Source organism: Barbus barbus, assembly GCF_936440315.1.
Source record: "Barbus barbus genome assembly, chromosome: 11".
NCBI classification, from domain to species: domain Eukaryota; kingdom Metazoa; phylum Chordata; class Actinopteri; order Cypriniformes; family Cyprinidae; genus Barbus; species Barbus barbus.
The window spans coordinates 7566642-7592108 of record NC_136739.1 but is presented as its reverse complement, the minus strand read 5'-3'; the positions used below and the strand labels follow the sequence as shown (position 1 = coordinate 7592108).

Here is a 25467-nt window from a genome sequence, read left to right as displayed (position 1 = left end):
GGTGAGCATAATCTTGTTATCAAGTCAATAAAAAAGCACCTCATTGATCAAAGAGAGACAGCATGTCAGTTTACATAAGCACCAAGAAACATTAATCTCCAGACTTCCGCATACTGCAGGCCTGTGAGTGTGTGTGGGACCAGGGAAGCGTACATGAGACTGAAAAAAAAAGTTTGACATCAGGTAAATTTCTCACCACCAAAACCAACCAAAGCACTTTTGTCTTGTTCGAGAACATCCTGTTGTCCTACATTTTAGAGTCGAAGCAGTACTTATTGAGTGCTTACATAGACATCTTTATATCATAATATGCTCCAAATGTGTCTGTATTTCCAAATATGGCAAAAGGAACCCGCACAGAAATACAGTGCACAGCTGTCAGCATGATGCTGTTTCTGAATATTGGAAAGCAGGGCTTTTTATTAAAGGCTGTAAAGAGCAATAAGGGTTTATCTAAATCTGCTTAAATGGGGGATATATGTAACTCATCGCTTCTTGAACACGAGAGTGAAGGAGAACTTGTTTAATCATTAATTAAATGTTTGTTTAAGCTCTCACCATATAAGTTATTGCATCGAACGGCAACACAGAATGAATAAGTGAATTTGAACAAATTGTTTGAGTGAATGATTCAATGACTCACTCAAAAAAGACAGTCACTTGTTGCCTGCTACTGACATACTTACTGATGTAAACATTCCTCCCACTAATGCACATAGTATCAGTCTGACTGTAATGAACACCAGGGGCCCCTCAGTAGGAATCACATTCTGGGGCCCCCCTCCCGCGTCAGGCCCTTGAAATCATCCTAACCTTCCTAATAACAGTGGCCGAATACTGACAAGCCTTAAAGGACCCGCCCCTTAAAAACAACCTGTTTCTGAGAGAGGGTCAGAATAAGGGTTGAAAAAAATCATTATACTACATATTTATTTTATTTTTATTTATTTATTTTTTGTGCAAAAAACATTATTAACATTATAAGTAAACCTCAAAGAACTTATTAAAATAACAAAAACAACAAACGATGTCATAACCCCTTTAATACATATATATCATTCAGTAGTCACCAGGCACAACCTCAAATCTCATGTTGTCCTATGTCCATGTAGTGTTCAACATGGTTAATTAGCATGAGACTGCAATCCTATAAAAGTGCTGATGGAAGTGGAAGTGGAAAGTGATTTATTTAAATATTCTCCTCCCTTAAATTTTGAGTCTGAAAGGGAAACTCATTTTCACTAGGGTCAGCTGCAAAAATAACAGCTGATAACAGATAATAGTTCTCACCCCTACATTTCAATTGTGTGTGTTTAGTAAATCCTGACATTAGTTTTTTTAAGCCAATAGAGGGTTTGTGCTGGCACAAGCTGGTAGTAAATCTGGAACTTAAATTTAAGATTGGGCTGTTTGAGATGTTTTTAGTAGTGCTGCTCACTATCACAAGTACTGTTGCAAATTTTTTTATGGATAGTTCACCCAAACACGAAAATTCTGTCCCAAACCCATTCATAAAACACAATAGAAGAAACTTTGAAAAATGTTTATTTTTTTTAAGTGAGTGGGGTACCGAAACCATAACTCCCCTCTTGGCAACAGTGTAAATGTAGCCAAATTCCCTGTGAAAAACCACAGACTTGGCAACAAATGGGTACAATCAATAATTGGTTTTGAAAAAAAAAAATCCATTTATAGGCTAGCATCCACCTAGTAGAAACCAGGGGTGTGTCTAGAGCATTTTAAATGGGGGGGGGGGGCAGTCTGGGGCACTGGCTTAAAAGAGGGTGGCCGGGGGGAGGGGTTGGATACACGATGTTAATAGGCCTATAGTATATAGGCTATTAATTGCACAGCGTGAGATTCATTGGTCCTCACAGAACTTTGTCAGATTGTGATGAACAAAGAGTGACGTACAGCTTTATTGGTTATGAGCACTCTTTGCGAGCTTTCTAAGCAATCCATTTAAAATGTATAACTTTGTTTTTTGCCCACACACACGTTGCAAAGTTTTGGGAATGACATCTGCATATTTATGCGGGATTCGCTCTCGAAGTAGCAGCATATTGATAGCAATAGAAGGGACAAAATATGTGAAAATGTGCATTAAGAGAGCACCCCCACTTATTTCAGAAGCAGCCTTAGTGATTATTTCTGGAACCTGGTTGATATGCTTCTATAACTATATACAAAAACAACAAAATACAAATGTAAAAGCACACGTCCAGTTGTGTGCGAGTGAAGGAAATCCGCTTGCGAGTGGAGAGATGCGTGCTCGCGCATTACATGATCGCGTAACATTATGCGCTCTCGACGATCATTTTGATCACGATAAAATGCCTAAAATTAATAAAGAATAGAAGAAAGCGGCCCTAGGCAGCTGCCTACACATGCCAAGATACCCCAGATGCAGTTAGAAACTAAAAACAAGCCTATCGCCAGACATCTGGTACGGGGGGGCACCTGGGGTGGCCAGCCAAATTTCAGGGGGGGCCGGTGCCACCCCTGGCCACCACGTAGACACGCCCCTGGTATAAACACCACAAAAGCTAATGTCAAAGTGTGAAAATTCATATGAACACCTCGGCAACCTAAGAAAACTGATTTAGAAAACCTGTAGCAACCTTTCACTCATAACGCCTTAATTGTGGAGGGAAAGCAGCTCTATATTCTCTTTTAAAAAATTAAAAAATCTAGCTATTAATCATATTGTACAAAATCATATTGGGAAAGTGGCTTATATCTTGTTTTATCTGTATCAAGTGCACGTGCAAGAAGGTTCACAGCAAGTCCACATATGGTCATATTTTCTTTGTGCGCAATAAGATGGTTATTATGGGTAAATCAGAGGCTGTGCTGAGAGACGCAAGCATCTGAGGTCAGTTAACAGTCAGGTAGATGTTTGGAAGAGATGTCTCACCAGTCGCTCGTGGGCTGACCGGACATTCACGTCTGTTCACCGCTCGAGCGTCAAGGAATGCGCGAGAGGAGATGAAACTTTTCCTCAGAGGGACCGAGCGCCAGGAGATATTTCCATCAGAAGACCGAGATTATAGGCTTGTTATCTTGCTCTGCAAACAGAAGTTTTGTAAATGAAGATTTCTGCCGCTTTACACCTGGTTGCTCTCGCGGCTTTACTTCACGCCTGTTCTCACGTGAGTTTAGAGCAGAATGTTGAATTTGTTATACAGGTGACGTACTTTTATAATGCAAAGGTCATTTAATGTTCATTTATACAGTTAACACAGAGGGGCATGTTGTCACGTAGGGGGAAGTTGTAATTTGTTTATTGATTTATGAAAGAACAAAAATACTAATATAAATATCAAACTGTTGTTCTGATCAAGATATATTTGTTGAGAAATTGTTGACAATTACAACAAAACGAGTGACAACTGGCTTTAACTGTATACAATTCCTCTGTCATGACAACAGAGGCTTCAATTAATATCTTATTAAAATATAATATATGTTGTATTGCATTATACCATTATTCAAATATTTTGAGATGCACCTATATATATATATATATATATATATATATATATATATATATATATATACACATATATATATATATATATATATATATATATATATATATATACACACATATATATATATATATATATATATATATATATACATATATACATATATATATATATACATATATACATATATACATATATATATATATACATATATACATATATATATATATATATATATACATATATACATATATATATATATATATATATAGGTGCATCATGAGAAAATTATTTTTTTGTGTTGTAACTTATTTCAGAAAGCAAAACTTTCATATATTCTAGATTAGTTACATGTAAAGTAAAACATTTAAAAAAATCCAGTATCGCATAATATTAGAATATTTTCTAAGATCAATCACAAAAAGGATTTGCAAAACAGAAAAGTTCAAGTTCTTTAAAGTATGTTCATTTATGCACTTTACTTTATGCATTTTACTTGGTCGGGTCTTTAGCACAAACTCCAGCATCAGTGAGGAATGGCATGGAAGCGATCAGCCTGTGGCTCTGCTGAGGCACTATTGAGCCTTCAGCTCGTCTATATTGTTGGATCGACTGTTTCTCATTCTTTTGAAAATATCCCATAGATTCCATATGGGGTTCAGGTCAGGCATGTTGGCTGGCCAATCAAGCACAGTGATATCATGCTCAGCAAACCACTTGGAAGTGGTTTTGGCACTGTGGGCAGGTGCTAAAGTCCTGCTGAAAAAGGAAATCAGCATCTCCATAAAGCTTGTCAGCAGATGGAAGCATAGAGTGCTCCAAAATCTCCTGGTAGATGGCTGCATTGACTCTGGACTTGATAAAACACAATGGATCAACATCAGCAGATGTCACGGCAGCCCAAATCATCACTGACTGTGGAAACTTCACACTGGACTTCAAGCAGCTTGGGTTCTGTGCCTCTCCAGTCATCCTCCAGACCTTGATTTCCAAATGAAATGCAAAATTTACTTTAACTGAAAAGAGGATTTTGGACTAGAGGTCTTCACGGGCCCAAAAATTTGTACCCGAACCCGAAGAGACCTGTAAATGTGCTGCACGGAACCAACCCGGACCCGTATTTTATTTGAAAGTGGGACCCGAACCCATGCAGACTTGAGAAATGCCTTAAATGTACTACCCGGACCCGACGCAGACATGACTATTATTCGAAATTTGGACCCGAACCTGGCTGGAAAGACACAGACCCAATTGCACCCGATCGGCACATATTGCACAGCAAAACTACTATTAACAAATATAAATAAGTTGCGAAGAAAAAAAAAAATAGCTTAACTACTGTTAGTAGCCTTCTCCCTGACTGCGATGCATACAATCCTCCTTGCCAATAAATTCACATCCATGTTAGGCTGTTCCTCTCTCTTGCCAACAGAAAGAGCCTTCTTAATCCACTCATTATTCCATCTTTAAAAGTCTACTTGCTGTCACGATCGGTGACGGATGTTGTTTTTTCCATGTCCTAATTTTACAAGTTGCAAGTTATAAAACACAGGCAAAGTGCCGACTGACACTGATCACTGGCAGGTGCGGTGTTCTCCGATCGTCTCGGGTATTACACACAATGTTAAACAGACCCGAAACCCGACATAATAGATTGGGACCCGACCCGGACCCGGCTGACCATATAAAATATAGACCCGAACCCGTACGGGGGTCCCGGGTCCTCAGGTCTCGGGTCCTCCGTGAAGACCTCTACTTTGGACCACTGAGCAAGAGTCCAGTTCTTTTTCTCCTTAACCCAGGTAAGATGACTCCAGCTTCAGTCCACTCCTTGTGAAGCTCTCCTAAGTGTTTGAATCGGCTTTGCTTGACAGTTTCCTCAAGCTTGCAGTCATCCCTGCTGCTTGTGCACCTTTCCTACCCAATTTATTCCAGTCAATTTTGCATTTAATATGCTTTGATACAGCACTCTGTGAACAGCCACTCCTTTCAGTAATGACCTTCGGTGACTTACCCTCTTTGTGGAGGGTGTCAATGATTGTCTTCTGGACCATTGCCAAGTCAGCAGTCTTCCCCATTATTGTGGTTTCAAAGAACAAGCGATACTATTTATACTGTAGGGATGGTTGAATATAAATATTCCTATATTTTGATGTACTGGATTTTTGACTTTCATGAGTAGTAAAAAAAAAAAAGAAGAACTTTTTCATTATATTCAAATATTTTGAGATGCATCTGTATGTATATACAGTTGGGCAAAAAAGTATTTAGTCAGCCACCAATTGTGCAAGTTCTCCCACTTAAAAAGATGAGAGAGGCCTGTAATTTTCATCATAGGTACACTTCAACTATGAGAGACAGAATGGGGGGGAAATAATCCAGGAAATCACATTGTAGGATTTTTTATTAATTAATTGGTAAATTCCTCTGTAAAATAAGTATTTGGTCACCTACAAACAAGCAAGATTTCTCGCTCTCACAGACCTGTAACTTCTTCTTTAAGAGGCTCCTTTGTGCTCCACTCGTTACCTGTATTAATGGCACCTGTGTGAACTCGTTATCAGTATAAAAGACACCTGTCCACAACCTCAAACAGTCACACTCCAAACTCCACTATGGCCAAGACCAAAGAGCTGTCGAAGGACACCAGAAACAAAATTGTAGAACTGCACCATGCTGGGAAGACGGAATCTGCAATAGGCAAGCAGCTTGGTGTGAAGAAATCAACTGTGGGAGCAATTATTAGAAAATGGAAGACATACAAGACCACTGATAATCTCCCTCGATCTGGGGCTCCACGCAAGATCTCACCCCGTGGGGTCAAAATGATCACAAGAACGGTGAGCAAAAATCCCAGAACCACACGGGGGGGACCTAGTGAATGACCTGCAGAGAGCTGGGACCAAAGTAACAAAGGCTACCATTAGTAACACACTATGCCGCCAGGGACTCAAATCCTGCAGTGCCAGACGTGTCCCCTGCTTAAGCCAGTACATGTCCGGGCCCATCTGAAGTTTGCTAGAGAGAATTGGGATGATCCAGAAGAGGATTGGGAGAATGTCATATGGTCAGATGAAACCAAAATATAACTTTTAGGCAAAAACTTATTGTGTTTAGAGGAGAAAGAATGCTGAGTTGCATCCAAAGAACACCATGCCTACTGTGAAGCATGGGGGTGGAAACATCATGCTTTGGGGCTGTTTTTCTGCAAAGGGACCAGGACGACTGATCCGTGTAAAGGAAAGAATGAATGGGGCCATGTATCATGAGATTTTGAGTGAAAACCTCGTTCCATCAGCAAGGGCATTGAAGATGAAACGTGGCTGGGTCTTTCAGCTTGACAATGATCCCAAACACACCGCCCGGGCAACGAAGGAGTGGCTTCGTAAGAAGCATTTCAAGGTCCTGGAGTGGCCTAGCCAGTCTCCAGATCTCAACCCCATAGAAAATCTTTGGAGGGAGTTGAAAGTCCGTGTTGCCCAGCGACAGCCCCAAAACATCACTGCTCTAGAGGAGATCTGGATGGAGGAATGGGCCAAAATACCAGCAACAGTGTGTGAAAACCTCCTGAAGACTTACAGAAAACGTTTGACCTCTGTCATTGCCAACAAAGGGTATATAACAAAGTATTGAGATGAACTTTTGTTATTGACCAAATACTTTATTTTCCACCATAATTTGCAAATAAATTCTTTAAAAATCAGACAATGTGATTTCCTGGATTCTTTCCCCCCATTCTGTCTCTCATAGTTGAAGTGTACCTATGATGAAAATTACAAGCCTCTCATCTTTTTAAGTGGGATAACTTGCACAATTGGTGGCTGACTAAATACTTTTTTGCCCAACTGTACATATAGGCCTATATATGCTACTGGTGAAAAGTTTTAAATAATTAAGAACATCTTTAAATTTTTTTGGAAGTCTCTTCTGCTCACCAAGGCTACATTTATTTGATAAAACATGTAGTAAACCCATTAATATTGTGAAATATTATTCAAGTTTAAAAGAACTGTTTTCTATTTGAAAATGTAATTTATTACTGTGATGCAAAGCTGAATTTTCAGCATCATTACTATAGTCTAAACTGTCACATGATCCTTCAGAAATATTGCTAATTTACTGTATTTTTGACATGCAGCCTCTTAAAAAACATAATTATACCAGACGTTTGACTAGTAGTGCATATATTTAATTTCTTAATTTGAAGCCTTGCTTTCTGAGTTCTTAGTCTGCTGTACAGGTTTTGTGTTTGACACCAGTACATAAGTGTGTGTGTGTGTGTGTGTGCGCTGGTGAAGGTGTGTGCCATTCCTCCAGAATGTGATCTAGACTTCTTGCTCAGAGAGGAGGAAAACTGCTACAACATCATCTATCAAGAGAACCTGACAGAGACCGGGTCCACACGCACAGGCAAGCCATTACAGTCACTCTCTCTCTCATGCACATACACCTAATGAGAAGATTGAGTTCATATAGAGGGCAGCAATTTTTGATATGCCTAGAGTGTTTCCCACAAGCCTCCTTCATACACATTAAGACACCTAATGCCCTTTTATACTTGTCTTTTATGTGGACAAACAAAATGATAAGTGTTTATGTGTGTTCCTAAGAGGTGTAATGTGATATAAGAGGGAAGTTTAGAGAATGGCCTTCATAATCCATATTCCATAAATCACACCCTTATCAGATTATAGATATATAATGCCCTCCAGCGCAGTGAGTACACACACAATTGCTGGTCTAATGCTGGCACAGCTATTGCCTACTCAGAATACAATGTAATGCGAGTGTGAGCATCTGCTGTTTTCAGTTGAGAGGGTCTGTGTGCATTCAAGTGACAGTATCATAAACTCTAATGCCCTGTTTACATGTACAGTGCTTTGGAATGACAAAGTGACCGGATTCAATGACAGTTGGTGATTTACAGTGACATGAGCAACAGCGACCATTGGCGTAATGTGGGCATGTCCAGCAATGTGTCAAAGTTGGGAAGAATTTATCTTTATGCAAATAAGCAGCAGTGCTGTAGAGTAATGACGTATTTTTGTAGTCAAACCCAGTATAGTTCACATCACCTTAGTTCCCTTGACAAAATCCCATTATTGCAGAAAATAAGCTCTTGTGATTCTTGCACTTTTTCTTCATCATGATAAATCTTCACAAATGAACACAACTTTTATTAATTTTGAAGCCTAAATACAATCGCCAGAAGTAAAAGGCTAAACATAGGCTTTAAACAAACAATTTTAACGTGATGATGTTTAATGTTCCTGACAAACTCTGTAGTCCCATTTAGCCACTTGTTAGCAACATCCTTTTTCAAAACAAGTAAAAGCTTTAAAAAAATCACAAGGTGGTATTACTAATGTATTTTCTGTCATAGATTAAAATGCGAAAATAGCTTGAGCTTGTATTAAACAGACCTTTTCTGAGGTATTTAACCAAAATTCCATAAAAAAATAAAAAATATAAAAAATACTGACTTCAGGACGATGAAACCCAGAAGTGCTAAAATGTTAGCTCGTTTCCAGGTACACGTCCAGGTTAATTTACCATCACATAAACCCTCAAACTGCAAACCTTGCTTCTCGTGGTTATCTATTAGTTCCAAAGATGCAGTCTGGAGTTAGTTCAGTCAACCCAGAGTTTAAAACTTAAGACCTGTCCCAGTACCCACACTTTTGGCCACAGAGTGCAAGACTGTCCCAGGTCAACAAAAAAAAAAACTCTAAAAAATGCTGGGTTAAGTACAACCCACTGCTGGGTGAAATATGGACAAACCCAGCAACTGGGTTGTTTTGATCCAGCGGTTGGGTTACTACCCAGAAGGTAGGGTTAAACATTTAACTCAACTGCTGGGTCAAAACAACCCAGTTGCTGGGTTTGTCCATATTTCACCCAGCAGTGGGTTGTATTTAACCCAGCATTTCTTAGTGTTTTTTTTTTTACCTGGGACAGTCTTGCATTTAACCCAGCAATTTTTTTAGAGTGTACTAACTCACGTGCCAAAAGTCATGAGAATTTCAAAGGAATCTTTCTACTTGCAAGTCGAATTAACTATATTTTACACATAACTTGGTAAAGTGTTACACATTTTATTGGTGCAGAGATAAGTGTATTTTGGAAATTGCTTGCAGCTGCTTTTATAACTAGAGACACCACAAAAACTGTGTTGTTTGTTTCACAGGGACTACTGAACAGACATTTATGGCGCTTTTCCACTGCATGGTACGGCATCGTACGGTTCGGTACTGTTCACTTTTGGGGATTTTTCCACTGGGTACAGTACCTGGTACTTTTTTCAGAACCACATCGGTTGAGGTTCCAAGCGAACCGTACCGTTACCAAAACGTGACGTGCAAACTCTGCTGATCACTGATTGGCTGGAGAAAATTGCCACTGCCTGCGTCACTGAACTTGTGACACGACACACAACAGACCCGCTAGATTTAAATCAGCACAGGCAGCGAAGGATTGAATGAAAAGGGTTTTGCGAACTTGGCCCACACTCCTAACCAGCAGGTGGCGGTAATGCACCTTGAAGTTGTGTGCTAACTGCCATTAAAATCAAGAAGAAGAAGGATCGAACGCAACGTTTTTTTATGAGCGCACCTTTTTTAACAACCAAAAAATGGCTGTTTCATTGTCTGTTGAGGAAGTACAGATAATTGCGATTTGCATTCTTAGTGAATATCACCACCTAGGCAGTTGTGGTTGCATTCAGAGAATTAGTTGCTAAAGCTGCTTACATACGCTAACAGTTACCTCAGTTTTGAAACCGAAACATTAGGTTATTCATTACTAGAATAACCTAGCGTATTTTTACAGTTGCTTTCAATGGAAGCACCGCATTTTTTAAAACAGCAGGAGTGTGATGAAGCACTGAGCATTTTTTCACAGAACTCAGAGCGTTTTTTCTTGCTGCCGAGAGTTAAAGAATGTTCAACTTTGGGTAAAACGCAGCGCTCATCACTGTCACTTTTTAGTCAGCTAACCAATCACAGTGGAGGAGGGGCGGTACTAATACCACACGGACCAATCGTCACACCTGCTTGTACTACTACAACTGAACAACAATGGAGAAGTTAATATTGCTTGTCTCAGAGTATTTGTGTCATCACCAGATGGAATTCCCAGACTACCACAATACTGTTATGAAAAATAAACCTTGGAGAATCTTTTCACTCGTGATGCTTCTATCATATTACTTTAGCTGATATTCCGCATCATAACAACCAAGCACTTTTCTGTGAACTTTACTTTCACATAACCTGCTTTGTGGAATACCCTCCATCAGTAGGAAGGACCAACATTAGGCCACTCTCAGACTTCCGGCAATAAAACTGTCAGTGTGAACAGGCCTTGAGGTTTCTCACTCTGTTAGCAGGAATCCTTTTGTCCTCAAAATATTGTCCATCCTTTACATACACAGGAAACAGTCAATATAGGCCTGTCAACACAGGCACATCATAATAACAGTACAACGCTGTACAGATCTCTTTTGCTCCTCACAACCTCTCCTCTCCATATTTCATTAGAGAAAGTACAGAGAGAAACATTTACAAACCCTACACAACTTTCCTGCCATTCATCAGACTGAGAGAGAGGCAGCAAAAGGAGAGAGATAAATAAAACTATAATAATATATTAATGCTAATAACATAACATTGATCTAGTTTATGAATCTTAATTTGGGGGCATAAAATTCATCCAATAACAACCTGTATGGACACCTACATTAATGTTGACTGACAGTTAGTCAATTTTAATAGCTTCCACTCTTCTTTAAAGTAGTTTTTGTATTAGAGCATCACTGTGAAATATTTGGTGTATTTACACCAAATTATAAAGAAACGACTGAGGTGAGACCCTTGAGCAAGGCACCAAACCCCCAACTGCTCCCCGGGCGCCGCAGCATTGGCTGCCCACTGCTCCGGGTGTATGTTCACTACTGTGTGTACACTTGGATGGGTTAAATGCAGAGCACTAATTCAGAGTATGGGTCACCATACTTGGCCACACACCACTTCCCTTTCCCTTTTCCCTGCCAGTACAACCACTTGGTAGAGGCCTCTGTATGGTTTGATAAGCTGTCATTGTACATAATGTGGCTGTTACAATCTTTTATTTCAATCTTTAAAAACATGATTTTATAACTTAGGAATTTGTAAAATGGTACCCTCTGAAACATCATTGGTCTGCACAAGTGAATGTCAAGGAATATCCATTCCAAATAGTCATTGTTTCATCACACTGCTGTTGTAGAATGTAAATCTTCTTCCAATATGGAACTAGAATAGTCTCAAAATAAATGCATTTACAAAATAAAATTCATAAATCTGTAAGATAATTCACATTCACAAAAAAGTATATATATTCTCAAACAGAAATTCATACATTCATATTTACAAAATATGATTTGCAAATTCATAACAAAATTACATTCACAAAATACAAATGAAAACACGACTCACAGATATACAAATGTGTCTTTTAGTAGAGCAATAATCAGATACGCTTGTAGTTGTCACACTGTTCAGATTCACTCTGAATTCTGTTGTACTCCCACTCCAGGTTGCAGTGCTTTATGGGATGATCTGAACTGTTGGCCTCATGCTGAAGTGGGAGAGACTGTGTCACGGCCATGCCCCAGTTTCCTTCGGGTCAAAGGTCTGGTGCATCCTGGGTTTTCACAAACAAGCGTTCCTGAATTCAATATTATTAAACCTGTAAAAAAAAAGAAATCTGAAAAAAATCTTTCAAAGAATAAATTGTTTTGAAATGGAAGAGTTAATTGAACATTTAAGACAAAATTCAAAGCAAAACAAAAATTAGCATGTGTCTTTTATGTTTTGTGTAACGACTTTTATGATTCATATAGTGTAATATAGTGAGAATATTGAGGTCACACTCAAGGAAGGAAAACAAATCTGGTGGCAAAAAAAGATCAGAAGTATGTAATTTGGAGGCGTTGCTGATATTTACAGTATATGCCCAAAAAGTAAGATGAAATTCTGATAGCTTGTAATGTAAATCAATGAGATCTTTAACAGTATAACAAATTACTTAGATACAATGCATTTAAATATCAGCTGTCATTCTATATCTTCCAAAAGTATGTCTTAGTAAGATGATATTTCAATGCCTAGTTTTATAATCAAAATGCTGTAGTGTTTGTGGAGGTAAAGTAATGCAATGGAATACAATGATGAACAAAAAAACATTCCTCAAAAGCTGATGGATCATATGTGATACATTTTAATAAAAAAAAAAACATATGCATGAATAATCAAGTCAACCTTAGTTGCTTCAGTCCAGTAGTGTTCATCTTGAAAATTACAAACAATAAAAACGTTATCCTTAAGTTTACTTTATAAAAAAATCAGGAAAGATTTCCCAGCGAATGAACCATGACCTAAAGGGGGATGTTTTTACAATTATACTAAAAGGCCTTTTACTTGCTAAAAAAGTCTGAACTAGCAATCAGATGACAGAAGGCATGAATAGATTGTGAGCAACAGGCTTTTCAAGCAATGTTTAGATAAGATAAATTAGATATTAATGTATCTAATATGATAAAGCAGCTTTATATATAGAGTTAATGAACAACAGAATGACTGATTATTGGCGCCGTATATGATTATGGACATTTTATAAAGTATTTTACAATGAAGAGTACTCTGGGTGGTTCTCAGGGATAAACTGTTGGATGGGGCTGTAATTGTACTGTCTGTTGTTTGTCTCATGTCTGTTGTCCACAGGAGCGGTGATGAAAAACTGCACTGAGAATGGCTGGTCTGAAGTCTTTCCCCCGTATGAACTCGCCTGTGGCCATGGGCTCAACGACAGCTTGCAAATTCCCATTGACTTGGTACTATCAAAAATCATGTTATGTTTTATTTCTATATTCATATTCTTTCAGAAAAACTAAGACACATGAAATTTCACTTAGGGTCAGATTACAAGTTAAAGAAAGAAAAGCAGTAAATGCATGTACAAGGGACAACAGCACAACAATAGCTTCCTATCTTCATTTCACTGAACCAGTAACAGAGAAACACAATAAATATATGAAAAATGTGAATGCTACATAATGTAAATTGATCTGTCTCTTCTCTTAGGAGATCTCACATGAGTATTTCTTTTATGCCAAGATTATGTATTCTGCGGGATACGCCATCTCTCTTGTGTCGCTCAGCATTGCCCTCACAGTGCTGTGTGTGTTAAGGTAACAGACTGTGTGAGTGTGTGTATGTTTGATTATTCACATTATGAGCATATAAAGTCAAGTGTAATAATAACACTGAGCAGCAAACAAAGAACTTGCTATGCAGTTGCTAAGGTGTTCTTGGTGGTTGCTTACTGGGCCCAAGTAAAAAGAGTCTCCACCTCCAAGATTCAATAGCTATGTTACCATCTACCAATTTTTGTGCATTTTGGGATATTGCATAAAAAACACTGAATGGAAATGCCAAGATGTGCATAACTTCTAAAAATGCACAACTGAAAACACGCACATAAACTATGATGGAAACACATTTACCTAAATTCCTCATGCGCATAAAAAAAAATCATGTGACTTTGTGAGATGGGACGGCATAACTGGACCATCCAGCAGACCGATCTCGTTGCACAGCATGCTGTTTTAGTCATTCTGAAATGGCTGAGCCAAAGTCTATCGTTAAAGTTTTTTGGTGTAATTACCTCCCAGAGCCGCCTTTCATGACTGTGTTCCCGAAAAGCGGGCATCTGTCTTCAAAAGCAAGATAACATGACTGAGTTTATTGTATTTTGTCTGCACGCTCTGAGGCGCAATTAATTTATATGAAGAAAGACCCACTCTGGCTTGTCCTACTTCCCTTTTTCTTAGTGATATTTGGTGCCAGTTTAGCAGTTTTGCTCTTCTGTCTTGTCGGATGGAAATGGTGGTTTATTTACAAATGTTTTATGCAATATTCCAATTTTGTGCATAAGTTAAATTTGCAACTTTGAATGGAAACAGTTTATGATATTCTGATGTTTAAATATGGCTTAAGTTCCTCCTTCAACATACTTTCAACATAGGGATAGTTCACCCAAAAATTTAAATTCTGTCATTCATGTCGTTCCAAACCCGTAAGACCTTCATTCAGCAATTCAACTAGTAAGGACATTGTTAAAATAGTCCATGTGACTAAGTGGTTCAACCTTAATTTTATGAAGCTACGAAAATACTTTTTGTGAGTAAAGAAAACAAAAATAACGTGTTTATTCAACGACGCTTTAAGCCTACCTGAGAACTCTGGAATTCGTAGATTCTGAGAAAACATTTATAATTGTGATAAAGTCTGAAATCTGACTTTATATCTCACAATTCTATTTTCTCAGAAGTGCGAGAAATTGTTTGAATTGCGAGACAAAAAAAAAATCACCGTTTCCTTTTTTTATTCTGTGGTGGAAACAAACATATCTGTATATGATTAGTTTGCCTGTTTTTATGCTACTAAACAAAAATAACAATCAAGTACAATTGTAAACAAAAAAAGTACAATCTCTCACAAAATTAACACGCTGCATGATTTGAGATGTCATACGTGTTCATAGATCAAACAGTGTGAATCGAGTTGTGCATTTTGGGATAGTGGAGTACCTTTAAGTAAGCACAATACTAATGATTCTCTCCTACACTTACACAAACTTTCATATCAAAAAGATATAGGAAATTGCAGTTTATGTTAAACACACATAAACCATTCCATAATTTTTTTTAAAAGGAACACTCTGCAGCTCTCACAGAAATCCTCAAGCAAGAGAAACTGTCCTCCAGTGCTTGCTCTGTTAGTGATAACAACTGCAAATCATCCGAAAAGAAGTTCAAATTAAAATAGCTGTCATTCTGAGCGAGAACATGGAAGATGGAAAGTATCCCGACATCGTAACGAATTTGTCTGAGCCTAAACTCTGTGACATAGCCAAAGAATTCTGCCATTCTTGTTCCAAGTTCCAGACAGGCTTTGTGATGATAAAGATGTTTAATATTTTGATGTTTACATTTAGATAAGTTTAGAAAATGTCTAGTTTAGAAAAACCCCACATGCCACACTGAATTTACACACATTATGTTTTATTCGTTTAAAAAGCCTCATCCTCTCTCTAAATTTCTCTCCATCCCAACCCCCATCCCTCCTCCAGGAAGCTGCACTGTACTCGTAATTTTATCCACATGCAGCTATTTTTGTCCTTCATCCTGAGAGCCATCTTCATCTTCATCAGAGATGCTGCACTGCATTACTCACAGGATTACTACCACTGCAACTCTCATCCGGTACATATAAACAATCACACAACACACACACATAATTGCATTAAATTCTACATATACATCATAAAGAAATGTACAGATAAACTCTCTGAGCTGTTGTGTTTCCGGGATTCCCCTCAGCCTGGCTGTAAAGTGGCACTGTTCCTGTCTAATTACTGCATCCTGGCAAATTACAGCTGGCTGCTGGTGGAAGGACATTATCTGCACAGCCTCATAAACCTCTCACTGCGTTCACAGAAGAAACGCCTGCACTGGTACATCCTGCTTGGCTGGGGTAGGATCCTTTCTCCTGAAAATATTGTGACATTTTGTGGTTGTCAAATGTTAGTAGATCATTTTGATAGTTAATATCATTCTCTGCACCTGCACTCTTAAATATAAAGGTTCTTTATTGGCATCTATGTTTCCACGAAGAACCTTTAAATTCCAATTATACTGTGTTAATTGCTTGAATGCTTTAATCTGATTGGCTGATGAACCTTCTAAGGTGTGCAATTATTTTCAGGGAAACGCACGGCGAATGTAGTTCAAGGGAGCTCTTGACCGCATTACATGTCCATATCACTTTGCCAAATGATTTCTGTTATTTCAAAGGTCTTACAGCAGCAAAATAACCAAAACCCACAACGACACTGGCCAAACAAATGAATATAGTAAGCAATATGATAAAAATGACAGATCATTTCCATGTTTTTGCCACAAAATTACATTTTATTATGTACGGAAAGCACATACTCTTTTTCCCGCTATCTCTCCCTCACAGACGCACATGCAGTTTGCACACATGTAACAGACACGCTAATGTTGTAAGCGCTACTCTGACGACAGTGAGTTTAACTACTTACAAACTATGACTTCTCACAAGCGAGGTAACAATGGCGCTGTTCATGATGAGAATTAACTTAAAGTTTCACTAACGTTAGAGACATTAGCCGAACACTTTTGTGAGACGCACAGACTCACAGAGGTAACTCACATGCTCTCTCTCTCTCTCTCTCTATCTCTAATAACTTAGTTATTAACTGCATTAATCTGTTATCAACGGCTTTAGCCTCGATCGTTATTAGGTCTAAAATTACGTTTTGGAATTTTGGAAGCAACGGAGGCGATGGATGAGCAGAGTCGTCAATTATTCCTTAAACTTCCATTGCAAAAATGGTTCTTTGAAGAACTGTTCACTGACTTTGGGGAACTAAAAATGGTTATTCCATGGCATCTTCAAAGCAAAACCCCCTTTTGTAATATATATTTTTTTATATATTGTGTGTGGTGCCTATTATGCTTTTTTACAAAGTCTTGATTTTGTTTTGGGGGTGTACTAGAACATGCTCTCATGCTTGGTGCTCTCATTTTTAACATAATTTACATTATTACAATACCTTTCTCCCCAGCCTGATGCAAACTGCTCGATTAGTTCCGGGTTTGATGAAGAACCGCCTTCCGAAAAACGAAATGTGTTGTGATTGGTTAGCTGTCCCAGTGTGTTGTGATTGGCGAACAGCTTAGACGGTGTTTCAGTATTGTCCCGCCCCTTGCCAAAACAGCAAGTTCATCAATATTGCTAAATCAGTTCAGACCTCGAGAATATTGAACAAGAGGATCGCGCAGAACCTTTGCACGCACGGATATTGCAAGACATATTAAAGTGGTAATGTTATTGTTGTTGTTGTTTTTTTGGCTAAATCACGTTTTAGATGGGATGTCAACAATAGCTTAATAACTGCATTGACTATGTACAGATAAGTGCAACGGTAATATGTATTATATTTATAGTTCTTTAATTATTACATTATAACATGAATTGCACTGAAATTGTTATACAGTTGAATTTATTTATACCATAGTCCCACAGATTTACACTATTTGTGGCCACATATTCTCTGCCAGTAGGAGGCGCTGTTGGACCCACCAACCATTCAAATTTCCGTAGGCGGGATTTACAATTTGTGATGTCACAAATACAGGAAAACAACTTTGTAGTCCAAATGAGCCGTTCATTGTAGTTCTTGAAAATTATTTTTTTTTTAAACAAAATATCTCCCTTTGGAGTGGACTTTGAGATTTGTAACTTTGTAGATCGTTTTATGCCCAAATATATACACTGACTAAGATTCAAAAAGTGAAAAAGCATAATAAGACCCCTTTAGAGGGGTCATGAATTGAAAAACCAAATTTCCTTGATCTTTTGACATACAAGAGGTCATTATACTATTAAAACATCCTGTAAGTTTCAGGAAACTTTGTTTAGTCTAAAAACAGCTTATATTAAAGCCAGTCTGTTAAAACGATAGCTTGTGGAATGTTCTACTCTATGACGTAATAGTGTGGCTAAACACCGCTTCCGCAGAAGAAGATCAACGCCTGCTTTTAGCCCCACCCACCTATTGATGCATGTAGTGTTTACGAGAGAGGCAAATGCACAGATCTACGCAGAAACCAAACGATAAAGATGCTGCGAAGACAACAAGATGCTGTGCAGTGCTAAGTTGTGTAAAAACAGTCTTTGCATTGCCTTCCTTCTGATCCCAGTGCTAGGAAAGAGTGGATAAACTTTATTTTTAATGAGGATCCAGACTGCATCAGTAACAACTCGGTCCTTTGTTCACTTAATTTTACCGTAGATTCAAAAACAGGACAGAAAATAGCCTATTACTTATATATATTATGTTTTTTGATGTAAAAAATCATGATCACATTATAAGTGGACCTCAGAGGACAGTACAAAATAAAAAACAAAGGCTGTTCATGACGCCTTTAAGGAGAACTGATTTCATACATCCACTAAAAATGTCTATAAAAACCAGCAGATTAAAAGCCATTGAGTTAGTTTTGAGAAAAGCTCTAGTACCGTTTACCATAAATGACACTTGCCGCAATATTTTATGTAATTCAGCGACATTAGGACATTTTTATTGTGGCTTAAGTGATCAAGTACTTACTGAGGTGACTAAAAATCCTTATTTTTGTTTGCTAAACAAGGAGCTCCTATAACGATGAATGAAGTAGGTTCTTTGGTTGAGTATTCAAGTGTTTACTTTAGGATCTCATTGATTTCCACTGTATGGTCCCATACAGAAATGTAACATATATTGCCCTATATGAGTGATATTGCCATATATGTTGCTGATATAAGGTGATATATAATTTCCACATATGTATATTCTCTGGATAGATAAGCATAGTAAAATTTGTATATGTAAATTAGGGGTGTCATTCGATTCAAAAATGTAAATCTTATTTAAAAAAAATAAAATGTAATTATGTGATGTGGTGATTAATTAATATAATTAATTGCTAAATCAATCTGGCTGTAAAAATATCCATAACATATCATTTAAAGCCATTGTTGCGTTAAATGAGAAAAGTATCAAAACAAAAAGTAGCTTTAGAAAGAAATATTTTATTTGAATTAACATAAAATGTATTACACACAAACATTTAGACTACAACGGCCTAACATAAACTATGGTGTTACGTTTATGGCCCTTTTGGTTTTTGTTTTCCCAGTGTTCCTGCCTTCTATTTCAGTTCCTTATTTGTTGCCATGGTTTTTGATTAATCACTCCTCACCTGTTATCATTTGATTTCCTTATTAGTCCTCATTTAGTTTAGTACTCATAGTCCCTTGTTTCGTTCGTATTTTGTCCTGTCTTAGTGTATTACCATACGTTACTCGTATTAAAGACTTATCCTTGGATTCCGTGTTGTGTGTTCCGTTACATATGGAACATAAAAGAAGATGATTTGAGAACTTATTTTTGTTCATGTGAAAGTTATTGTTAATTAAAACAGCTTGGACACCAACAATCCTACAGTCTTTAAAATTCTCTCTTTTATGTTCCACAAAATAAAATAAAGGTGATGATATCTGGGGGAATGTTGCTTGGCACTTTTCCGTTGAGAATGGGCAATAGATTTCTATCTGGATACTTTAGATCAGTGGTGGGCTCTGTATCTCACCTTGTTGCCCTTTGATGGCAACATTACCCAGCAACATTGCTCAAAAAGTTGCCCGTGTTCATGATCCCTTCATGACACCTACACTTAAGGTGTATCAGCACCAAGTCATACAGGTTTGAAACAACATGAGGGTGAGTAAATGATGACAGAATTAAAATTTTTGGGTGAACTATTACTGTAATGATCTGAATCATTGGTTCACACAATTCGTTCAAAATGCGGATTCATTCAGAAATGAATTCCCGCTGTGAGTTGCTCAGAGACGCACAACAGTTCTGCTGTGACTTTATAGGTTATATTTTTGTTGGCTGATTTGAACATAAACAGACAATATTGTGTTTAAAATTAACTTCTTTTTTACTGATCTGTTGTTTAAAATCACATTTGTATTTCTGCTATTTGGGACAAAAACAACACTCGTGTGACATTGCTCTCACTACTCATGTGATATCGCTTATCATGTTACATAAATATGAGACATAAAAACTCATACGGGGCTTTTTTTTGCCCCAATATATTGAATTTTAGTGGCACATAAAATAAGATAACATAACATAAATAAAATGTAAGTTCTTTAACTATTAAAATATTTGAATCATGTTATTTTTCCATAACTAATTAAATTAATTTGTTAAATTATCAGCTCTAATGTAAATATGTATAAATATCCATATGATTATTTCCGTATGTGTAGCAACCATATTTGTCAACAATATATATTTTATTTATGTATACAATTTTATTAAAACAACATGTATACAAAAAAAATAAATCTTCATATAAATATGTTTTGTAAAAAAACATATAAATGCATGTATTTTATATTTGCTAAATATCAACATGATTTACGTATGCATGGCTGAGTATTTCATATATGGAATTTTTATATATGTACATAAATAATATTTGCATATGGAGACAAAATATAAAAAAAATGGACGTCAATGGGAACAGAAACTGTTTTGTTATCAACGTTCTTCAAAATATCTTATTTTGTGTTCTGCCAAAGAAAGAGACTCACACAGGTTTGGAAAGACATGAGAGTGATAGAAATTTTATTTTTGGGTGGGCTATGATTTTAAGTAGGTGTACTTATTTAAATCAGAGCATAAAGATGAGAAACAGGTTATGATGTTGTAGTCCAAGGGGTCTGTTTTGATTATTTAAAAACAAGTAAATTATAAACAACACATCATTTATGCAAAAACTATTTAAGTTTATATTCTTCTGAACTTCTACCGAATTACCAAAACGTTTGATTAGAGCCAAACTTGAACAGTAAAAGACAAAAATATTTGCATGAGCATAGATTGAAGGGAATGCATATTCCAAATTTACAATTAAAGCTTAATTGTGTTCCCACAGGGATCCCGATGCTCATTATTATTAGCTGGAGTTCGGCCAAATACCTGCATCAGGATGAAGGGTACGTTCACAAACATTGAAAAATCTCTTTCAGAGTGGGTTAAAGTTGAGAGTTGGACTCTTTTAAGCTCAGTCTGATCTCTCGAGGGAATTTCTTTGTTTATACCAACCTCCTTTGGACAACAACAAAAGATGATTTATTATATTTGTATTATGTAAGAGAGGCCATTTTAAACCAACATGACTATGCATGAGAACACACAGTATGTTGTGTATGTGTGCTGTCAGATGCTGGGAGACAAGAGATCATGGCTGGATATGGTGGATACTGCGAGTTCCAGTCCTCATTTTTATCACAGTAAGAAAAACTTTCCAGTTCAAGTTTGATTCGGCCAGCTTCTGGACTATGCTGTCAAATTTAAACAGTGTTTTTACTTTCAAATGACTCTGCTTACAATGTTTTTTAATCAATTATTGATAATATTGTCGTGCCATGTTTATAATATTTTTGAAATATCCAACAGTTTATGGAACAATGAATAGTCTTTTTAATTATCTCAAGACAACTGTTTTTCAGGTAAACATGCTGTTTTTTCTGAGCATTATTCGGACATTAGTGGCAAAACTTAAAGCTCCTGACATACATGGAAATGAAATCAATCATCACAGGTGAGAGGAAATCACACGTTTGAGGTCACTAGCAGTAACAAACAGAATTGCAAAAATAATGACTGTGACAAAACAATATGCATTTTTAATGGAAAATAATTGGGTACGGCTAGGGTCACAGAAATGACATACTCCAGTTGAACAAACACAGCTTTTTATGATTGCAAAATAAATGAGTCCATAAAACAGATGCAGAACTCTTACTCATCATCCTCTTTTTTTATGGTGTAGGAAGCTGGCGAAATCTACATTTCTCTTAGTGTCGCTGTTTGGGCTGCAGTATGTGCTCTTTGCCTTTTTCCCTGATAGAGTGAGCATTCTAACCTTCAAAATCTGGAATGTCATTGAGCTAGCATTAGCATCCACACAGGTGATGATATACAATTCAACATCTCTTCTTTATACAAACACATACACACAGGAGCGGACACGGCAAATTTATTTGTATAGCGCTTCTCACAACACACATTGTTTCAAAGTAGCTTTACAGAAGTTAATGATGTTAATGTTTATAAAATCTTCATTCCTTACGGCACATTTAGCAGATTAGAGCTGACCTATAGTATAATTTACATTTTGCGATGACACAAGCAATCGAGTAGCTGCGATAGGCTATAGTATATAGTATTTACATCGTCCTACGTGAGTATACTGTATATGTGGAGAAACATTTTATTCTTATAGGCTATACATTTATACATACTGTATATACATTTTGGGTAAAAAAAAAAATCTGGCAGTTGATATTTTCTGTATAGTATATATTGCTTTACATGAATATGTGACCCTGCACCACGAAACCAGTCATAAGGGTCAGTTTTTCAAAAATGAGATTTATACATTATCTGAAAGCTGAATAAATAAGCTTTCCATTGATGTATTTGTTAGGATAGGACAATATTTGGCCGAGATGCAACTATTTGAAAAACTGGAATCTGAGGGTGCAATAAAATCTAAATATTGAGAAAATCGCCTTTGTCCAAATTAAGTTCTTAGCAATGCATACTACTAATTAAAAATTAAGTTTTGATATATTTACAATAGGGAATCTACAAAATATCTTCATGGAACATGATCTTTACTTAATATCCTAATGATTTTTGGCATAAAAGAAAAATCTAAAATTTTGACCCATACAATGTATTTTTGGCTATTGCTACAAATATACCCCAGCGACTCAAGACTGGTTTTGTGGTACAGGGTCACATATAGTGTATGTATAATAGGGTGATATTATGGTTACATTTGGCAACGAAATAATAAAAAAACACAGTTGATTTATATGGATGAATTTAGATTTAATATATACCCTACTATATATATATAGATCTGTGTGATAATACAGTTTACATTTTTTAAACAATATAAACAATCATGCATCTGAGAAGTGCTGTATTGTATATATTGCTTTACATGAGTGTGCTGTATGTATGCGGATAAAGTTAGATTCATTATATATCCCAGTTCATATATAGAGCTTTGCGATAATACAGTTTACATTTTTGCAATGATAAACAATCAGGCAGTCGAGGTTTGCTATATAGTATATAGATATAAAGCTTTATTATGTACTGTATGTTCGCAGGTACAGCAGATTGAACAGGAAAAAATGAATCCCAAACATTATATATTACATTTATTGGACATTGTTTTTGTTATTTATATTCTCTCTGGCTTTATAAATTATCCACTTTGCCTTTTGCTTCTGTTTCATGTTGAGTTTGATATTACAGGGCTTTATTGTGGCACTGCTGTACTGTTTTTTGAATGGAGAGGTGAGTGAATAAAAATAAATTGAAATTCAAATCAAATTATCTTAGATTATGCTTTCCAGGGACAGTCTGAGTTTAATACATCACACATTTCCTGCACATTTTAGACTCGTTTGTCATTATCGGATCCTGCTCTAGGCATAAGAAGCAGGACGGTTCTGTTTTATGTTTCAAGGGTAAATCTTAACAACTATTGACCTTTAACTTCCCACAGGTACAACATGAATTCCAAAGACGATGGAGACGGTGGCGCCTGAAGCAGCGCTTCCATGGTGACCCCAGGGTGAATCACAGTTCCCTGAGTAACAGTGGCCTGCCGCTGACACAGGTCTCACTGCTGACACGTCCCAGCACACAGATCACCTGATCCAACGCCACCTCAGATCACTCAAACCACAATCCAACAGCTAAAATCATGCACAGTCAATTAAAACTACACAATCCCTCAGATTAACTAAAACAAACAAGCCATAACAAACAATTTATGAAAATGATTATATTTGTCTTGTGTCCACCTGTTCTTGATGACATTATAGTTATTATGAAACAAATGCCTGTATGCAGTGAAAGTAACGTATTATATACAGTTGAAACCAGATATTTACATACACTTCAGAAAAAAACACAAAAACTTTTTTTTCTTTACTGTCAAACATTAAATCAGAGTAAACGTTTTCTGTTTTAGATCAATAAATATTAACATATTTTCTGCATTTGTTAAATGTCAGAATCGAGCGAGGGATAATTTTTATGTATTTTTTTTATCACTTTCATCAAAGTCAGAAGTATACATACACTAAGTTTGTGTCTTTAAACAAAAAGAAAACTCCAGATGATTCCATTCTGAGCTTAAGAAGCTTCTGATAGGTTAATTGATTCAATTTGAGTTAATTGGTGGCACACCTGTGGATGCATATAAAGGCACACCTCAAACACAGAGCCTCTTTCTTTGACATCATGGGAAAATCAAGAGAAATCAACCAAGACATCAGGAAAAGAATTGTGGACCTCCACAAGTGTGGCTCATCCTTAGGTGCAATTTCCAGATGCCTGAAGGTCTCACGTTCATCCGTTCAGACAATAATATGCAAGTATAAAAAACATGGGAATGTACAACCATCATACCGCTCAGGAAGGAGACGGATTCTGAGTCTCAGAGAGGAACGTTTTTTGGTGCGAAATGTGCGAATCAGCCCCAGGACAACAGCAAAAGACCTTGTGAAGATGCTGGCTGAAACTGGTAAGACAGTGTCCTTATCCACAGTAAAACGAGTCCTGTACCACCATGAGCTGAAAGGTTACTCTGGGAGGAGAAAGCCATTACTTCAAAACCACCATAAAAAAGCTAGACTACAGTTTGCAACTGCACATGGGGACAAAAATCTTAATTTCTGGAGACATGTCCTGTGGTCTGACGAAACAAAAATTGAACTGTTCGGCCATAATGATAAACGGTATATTTGGAGGAAAAAGGGCGAAGCTTTGAAGCCTCAGAACACCATCCCAACTGTGAAGTATGGGGGTGGTAGTATAATATTGTGGGGCTGCTTTGCTGCAGAAGGGACTGGTGCACTTCACAAAATAGATGGCATCATGAGAAAAGAAAATTTTGTGGATATATTGAAGCAACATCTGAAGACATCAGCCAGGAAGTTAAAGCTTGGGTGCAAATGGGTCTTCCAAATGGACAATGACCCCAAGCATACCTCCAAATTAGTTACAAAGTGGCTTAAGGACAACAAAGTCAAGGTATTGGAGTGGCCATCACAAAGCCCTGATCTCAATCCCATAGAAAATTTGTGGGCGGCACTGAAAAGGCGAGTGCGAGCAAGAAGGCCTACAAACCTAACCCAGTTACACCAGTTCTGTCAAGAGGAGTGGGCCAAAATTCCAGCAAACTATTGTAGAA

General features: G+C 37.1%; 1 protein-coding gene across 1 annotated transcript; it reads left to right on the top strand.

Annotated features, from left to right (window-relative positions):
- Positions 1–6803: 6803 nt before the first annotated feature.
- On the top strand, positions 6804–23925 carry LOC306877102 (secretin receptor-like; the record flags this gene model as incomplete). Its single annotated transcript, XM_079428639.1, has 13 exons — positions 6804–6818; positions 7790–7901; positions 12066–12161; positions 13253–13362; positions 13613–13719; positions 15663–15795; positions 15913–16066; positions 21118–21178; positions 21406–21475; positions 21695–21786; positions 22018–22156; positions 23520–23561; positions 23773–23925. 13 exons carry the CDS (start codon positions 6804–6806, stop codon positions 23923–23925), a joined length of 1284 nt encoding a protein of 427 aa, XP_079284765.1.
- Between the last annotated feature and the right edge of the window lie 1542 nt (positions 23926–25467).